A 6,722-nucleotide genomic window follows, 5' to 3' on the forward strand; every position below is an offset into this window, starting at 1 on the left:
CATAGCACTTGGGGATTATAGTGTGAGAGACAAAAAGTTACAATTTAACATTGCATAGAACATTGTTCATGCATCTTCCGCAATACATGTATCTCATGTTGGAAGATGGATGAGAAGAGGTGAGTGAAAGAGTGGATTGTAGTCACTTTAGATTTTAAGTGAACCACCATGAATTCCCTAACATAGTTACATGTGTCCATGTAGGTCTCTGTTTTGGTCATCATCGCCATCTTTATGCACCCCCATCACATCACATCTAGTCGCAAACCGAAGTATGAGAGGCAGGGCAACAAGGTAGCTGCTAATCACCCAAGTTTCACGGTGGATGACAATGTCTTCATAGAACCTAAACCTTGAGAGGGAACCCACCGTACACATTGGGGATGCAGATGGGAATCCCATTTGATACGTTGTTGAGCATAGTGAGGCTTTTACAGGGAAAGGCTAGAGCTTTGTATGTGGTATTCACTTCATTGTTATTTGTTTCAAGTAGTGTAATCGTTCCACATTCATTGTCTTTTTTATTGTTATTCGCTCATATATATATGTAAATGAAAGAAGTGTGTATGGTAGGTGTGGGACATTCACCGATTGAGGGGATGCAGTTCTAGATTACTTTGCCAGAACTAGGATCCTTGCTAGAGTATACTGAGGTGTGCTTTGGTTCTTGTATATACAAGCTCTTTTCTCCCTCTTTTGCACCTTCCCAATGATTTAGGGCAACAATATTTCAAGGGAGACATCATTGATTATGCTCAACGCGAGCAATAGAGGGACATGGGGACCTCATTTCCACATGATCACCACCACCACTTTCCTCGACCCATCCCACTACACATGAGGCCAACAAGGTTGAGTGCTTCCTCATGGCCACCCGGTGTTCCATTGTTGGTCCCATTTCAACCTGTAATCCCTCATACATCCCCCATGCTTCCTCATATGCCGTCATCATGGGCATAACGTCCTAAACTAGTGAGATCACTATTCCCACCTACACCGTTTGGTAGAGCTCCCAATATGCAGCCACCTTACTTCCATCATTAGCCACACGACACCCTCTTTGATGTAATCCATCTCTTGTAATGCCAAAAATTGTTGATTTTCACCATATGTTGCTATAGTTTTGTACACTTAAGTTGGTGCTATGACATTGTAGTTGAAGTTGCTATGACATTATGGTTAATTGAGTTAACAATATAGAGAGAGAGAGAGAGAGAGAGAGAGAGAGAGAGAGAGAGAGAGAGAGAGAGAGAGAGAGAGGGAGATTGCATTATTGTCTTTATGTGGTGTAAGTCATCCTCATACGCATTCGATATTTTAGTATATGATTTCAAAAGTTATTTTTATATGATATTTTTGAAACCTATAAATAGAATAAAGTTTGTCATTAACCAATACTCTTATTTGAGGGTTCCATCCCACCTCACCTACCCCTTATTTCTTTATATTGGCATAGGTTAGGCATACACTCTATTTTCATGGCTTCATCCACCAATTCCTCTAATAATACGATGTTTGCAAGCATCTTAATTAAAGCTCTTGCATCTTTCATGCACCTCAAATAAAAGGAACCAAGATCGGATGCCTTTTGGAGGCATGGATGACCATATCATAAGTGCATGAGCTCTACAAGAAGCTCACAGAGAAGGTGGTAGAACTTGTAGACAAGAACATGATAGAGGTGAATGTGGCAAAACAACCATTGGGATATGGAGAGCCTTTGGCATTATTGAAAAAGAGGCTCTTCTTTGAGGAGAAGTTTCCACCTTTATTGCGAATTTGGAATAGTCGGAGTAGTCAAAGATGATAGTTGAGCCAATAGTATTATAAGGTCTCAAATGCTTTCTACTTGTGTTCAACATCTCATAGGTGGTTGTCATAATATGCAAAACTCTTGTAATTTTCTTTGGAATGTAATGAAAGTTTCATCTCTCTATGGTGTCTTTTTTCAAAAGTTGTTATAAAATTGTAGTAAATTGAGAGAAGAGAGAGAGAGAGAGAGAGAGAGAGAGAGAAAGATGATAATTGAGGCCTAATAGTATTATAAGATCTCAAATGCTTTCTTGTGTTCAACATCTCACTAAAAATTGCTCACAAAAAAAAACACCCCCTTGTGATAAACATCCAATATCCTTTCTCCCCATGAGGAGTTTGTCTCTTGAACTTCCATGCTTGGAAGTTATTCTTATGTACAACGTCTCGCTAAAAATCAAGAAAGAATATCAAACATTGTTACCTTCACCTACACCAAAATATAGTATTTTATAGGGCAAATAGACTTACAATAACTTCTACACTTACAATGATTTTGTAATCTCCAATAATCTGATACATAAAGTGGTACTATAACACCCTATTATGTGAACCAAATCATATCAACATACATCTCTATATACATCTCTATATAGCAACCACTTTATGTGAACCAAATCATATCAACATACATCTCTATATACATGTGAAGATCCCAAAATCCCTATAGGCACTTCAAAAGCCCTACTATGCACAACAGTTTGCACGAAACATGCATAACTAAAAAATGTCACTTTTTTGCACATAGTGTGAGCAAAAAACTTTACGATCGAAATGGGGTCTAAAATGACTCTGGATGGCTAAAATAATAATAGTAGGTCCTTTGGACTTGAAACATAGTATACACTATGCCATTGCTTCATCGACAAGGGCTCTCCAAGATATAATAGTGCCCTACTATGCCTATTACCATTGTCCTTGATTGGTAGCTATGTAGAGATTTTCTTTTAAATCAAAGGGAAAGAGATGGAGTTGCCCTTACCGGTGTACTGCTTCCTTTGCTTGACTTCTTGAGCTCGTTAGGTGAATTGATGCTCTGATACCATGAGAAGAATGCGAGGGAGAGGGTGAGCTTAAGCTCCTTGCAAGCAAACTTCTTCACACACACACACACACATAAGAGTAGAGAAGCACACATACAGAGATGGATGGCTAAATTTTCTTCTTCCTTCTTATTTCTCTATAACCATAACATAAAAACTTAAGAGTACATATTATAAGAAAAAGTGTTATACTACTGAAACAACAAGGTCCATAGTGTGAACTCGACTATATAAGATGGCACTATAACTATGCCATAACTCCAGTAAACCAAATCAGATGTCATAGCACTTGTAAAACACTAGCGGCATATCAACCATAATCTCATTAACCATGCCAATGGCATAAGTGCAGAGGTGTCATCCATTATTTGCACTAGTTGCACTCGATATCTCAATCTCTGCATGGCGAAGTAAGAGTTGTGGGCTAGACCGCTCTCACAATCTGTAAGTTTTCTCACACGGTTCTACATGTAGCAAGCATTATAGTGCATAATCTTCTTCATTAGCTTACTTCAACTAGATGTCACACTAATAGGCCCAAGCTATGTCTACAATGGAGCATAACCAACAACACCAATAGAGAAGCTTCAAGGAAATGTCCAATGTGAATGCAACAATCTACAATGTGTGAGGAGGAGAAGCCCCACTCTTGTTTTGATGATTGCATACTTATTCTTCTAGAAACCCCCCTTTTCATTTAGGTGCCTTTTTAATTTTATCATTTCTAATCCCTGTGTGTACTAGCACCACTTCCTAACTTCTTGTTTGCTAACCTTGTAGTGTTTTAAATCAATTGTTCCAAAACCTTAGAATCAACGATACTCAATGCCTCAACAAAATGAAAAGCGAACATGACATGTAGCAAGATATGTATAGGATAATGCGAACATGACATGTAGCATGTTTTAATATGGTTTTACTTATGTTGTTATTTTTAACATCACTAACATGCAAGTGCACAAGTGCAATGATATAGTTATGAATAAATATAATTCAAGTTAAGTTGAATGAGGTCTTAGAGTTGAAGAGTTTTTTGAAGCATATGAATAACGAAAAGAAAGAAGAAGGGAGGGAGGACTACATACATATATGTGAAGAAGGGAGGGAAGACTACATACAATAACGAAAAGAAAGAAGAAGGGAGGAAGGACTACATACATATATGTGAAGAAGGGAGAGAGGTTTGTAGACACACCACATGTGAAGAACTGTGTTTTGTGAAGGAGGCACCAAAAGCACCATGAAATCGTGGAAATTGCATTACATTGATGCAAAGCAATTAGATGACCTTTTTCACAAATCTTCCGTTAAAGTTTATTTTATGCCAATATTGTTTATCACTTGTCACAAGACACAATTGGTTTGGAAAAAAAGACACAAATATTTCATTAATGATTATTTTATGTAATTATAGCTTATCACTTGTCACAAGACACAAGACAATAATGACACAAAAGTATTCTGGCATAAGAAGGAAGCCTTTGTTTCTTTGAGTGTGTTAAGCCCACTTTGATGTGCATTGTTGACTACTGGTGGTCCACCTTATCAAGTGGTTGCGAGGACACATGTAGGAGGAGCAATGCATTTGTCAAGGGACAAGATGAAGAAGTCATTGATGTCTTTAGTGTCTTTCCTTGTGTGATATGGAGGCATTTTTGAAAGGGAAGAAATCGTTGATTCCTGGTTGAGAACTAGGTGTTTAGAGTGTGTAGCAACAAGAGTGTCCGATGGTAAGCTTGTGTGGAGCAATAACACCGGAAGGCCAGTGGCAAAGAGCTTAGGAAACAAGGAGTCAAGAGGAGGCGTGTGTTTTTCAAAGAGAAAGTGAGGGGAGGTGTAGACGCTGTGGGTGCTTGTTGAGGGTGAAAACGATTGAAATGGGAAGAGGGCAAAGGGCAGCACAGCTTGGAAACATCTTGCTCAGAAAAACTCAAGAGGGTGGTATTTAGAATGGTGTGTGTGTGTGTGCGAAAGAAAAATGAGAGTCAGGAAACAGAGTGACAGTGGGTTTGTGGGCAGACAACACTTTTACGACAACAGTTTTACCGTAGATTGCTCATTGATCGGACGGTTGAGATTTAAACTACGCAAAGGGATCGATCCGGCTTTATAACAGCCTGACCAACCAGAGGCTTCCATTTTGTCGTCCTACCACCTACATAGATCCGCTCTCTCCCTGGCCTGAAGCTACCTCGTGAGGATCCTATTCTTTTTACCTTGCTGCCCACCTTCTTCTCTCTCTAATTTTATCATCACAGTGAGAGCTTGCCCTCCCCCATATCCATGGCTTCTGATCCCAGCTCGGATGTTGTACGTGCCCCAATTGCCAAAATTGCAGAAGAGGTTAGCTCTGATCGCAAGCCGGCTCCGAAGGCTTCCAAGGAGAAGAAGCCTAAAGCCCCCAAATCCTCCAAGCCTTCCACTCACCCTACCTATCTGGAGGTGCTGGTTTCCCCAGTTCTGTTTCTATGAGCGGTCTTCATTAGTTCTATACTTATGTTGAGTTGGCTACATGCTGCTTTCGCTGATTGTCCCTCCCTGTCCAGGGTTTAGCTTAATTGTCCCCCTCTGGCTAGGATTTTTCTGGTTCTGCACAGGGCTTCGCTTCTCTCTGTGTAGAAAGACGAAGATTTACGGATCTGCTTTTCCTAGCTGTCTTTAGGGTTCTTAGGATATGAAGCTCCTCTCCCTGTCATGATTATTCTGTCAAAATCATGTCCTTTCCGTCGATTTTTTTATTTTTTTTAAGTGTTGTATGGTTAGTGCTCTTGTTAGTCGGTTTCGCTTGACGGACGTTTTCTGTTCTGCGTAATTTGCAGATGGTTGTAGATGCGATCGCTGCTTTGAAGGAGAGGACGGGATCAAGCCAGCCAGCCATCGTCAAGTTCCTGGAGGAGAAGTATAAAGCGGGTCTGCCTGCGAATTTCAAGAAGCAGCTGGCTGTGCAGGTGAAGAAGTTCTCCCAGAGCGGGAAGCTGGTGCAGGTTAAGCATTCCTATAAGCTTTCAGATGCTCTGAAGAAGCCTGCAGCGAAGAAGACTGCCTCTGCTGCTGCTGCAGCACGAGCAAAGAAGCCCGCCAAAGTTCCCAAGCTCGCTGTGAAGGCGAAGGCGGCCAAGCATGTGAAACCAAAAACTGTGAAGGCTGCCAAGTCGAAGGTAGCTTCGAAGCCTGCAAATCCTAAGCCTGCAGGAAAGCCCAACCCTGAACCTGTGAAGCCTGCTTCGGTGAAGAAGTCTGTTAAGAAGGCAGCGCCTGCTCCTAAGAAGCACGCTGCTGCCAAGAAGGCTGCTGCTACTACTAAGAAGCCTGCGCCTAAGAAGGCTTCTACGGCTCCAAAGGTCAAGTCTTTGCGGAAGGCCTCTGCTTAGCCTACAGTCCCTGCTGCTAAGCAAGTGAAAGTGCCTGCTGCTCAGCTTAGATCTTAGAAACTTTAACTTGGGTTCTTGATGGAGTTTGCTTAGCTGGTTGGAAGATCTTTGTCTAGTAGGGTACTGTCAAAAGGCGAGTTTTGTCTGGGTTACACCGCCCCTCAAATGTAGTATATACTTGTACATTGTTACTATGATACTCTGCTGTTCTAGATGAGGTTTTTCTTACTGGATGCAAATGTTCAAATGAGCGGTTACTGTATCATGGTAGAAAGAGTTTACTAGTTCTGTTGCACTATGGAATTTTGAACCTCTGTTTGTGAGATATAAATATAAATATAAATATATATCTTCACACTATATAAAGAGTCATGCAAACCGCAAGCACAAAATCTTGACTACACACGATTTGATTAACACTACTGCTTTTTAGGTGGAAGCTTGTTACAACCTTTAGTTGTCTCCTATTGTACAGTCGCTCATTGCTGTCGCCGAC

The 6,722-nt window shown here is 40.8% G+C and overlaps 1 protein-coding gene across 1 annotated transcript; it reads left to right on the top strand.

The window, feature by feature from the left end:
• The first annotated feature begins 5,023 nt into the window (after window positions 1-5,023).
• On the top strand, window positions 5,024-6,459 carry LOC147641549 (uncharacterized). Its single transcript, XM_086788267.1, has 2 exons — window positions 5,024-5,297; window positions 5,675-6,459. The coding sequence occupies exons 1-2, from the start codon at window positions 5,139-5,141 to the stop codon at window positions 6,224-6,226; spliced, it is 711 nt and encodes a 236-aa protein (XP_086644393.1). The 5' UTR covers window positions 5,024-5,138; the 3' UTR covers window positions 6,227-6,459.
• Window positions 6,460-6,722: the final 263 nt, after the last annotated feature.

The sequence above is a fragment of the Cibotium barometz genome, chromosome 1 (genome assembly GCF_041138505.1).
Source record: "Cibotium barometz isolate CiBa-2024 chromosome 1, ASM4113850v1, whole genome shotgun sequence".
In the NCBI taxonomy this organism is placed as follows: domain Eukaryota; kingdom Viridiplantae; phylum Streptophyta; class Polypodiopsida; order Cyatheales; family Cibotiaceae; genus Cibotium; species Cibotium barometz.

Bases quoted from the DNA above. Each gene is read 5' to 3' on its own strand.
- LOC147641549 (XM_086788267.1), top strand. From the start codon at position 5,139: ATGGCTTCTGATCCCAGCTCGGATGTTGTACGTGCCCCAATTGCCAAA. The intron at 5,298-5,674 runs GTGCTGGTTTCC...CGTAATTTGCAG, and splicing joins CTCACCCTACCTATCTGGAG to ATGGTTGTAGATGCGATCGC.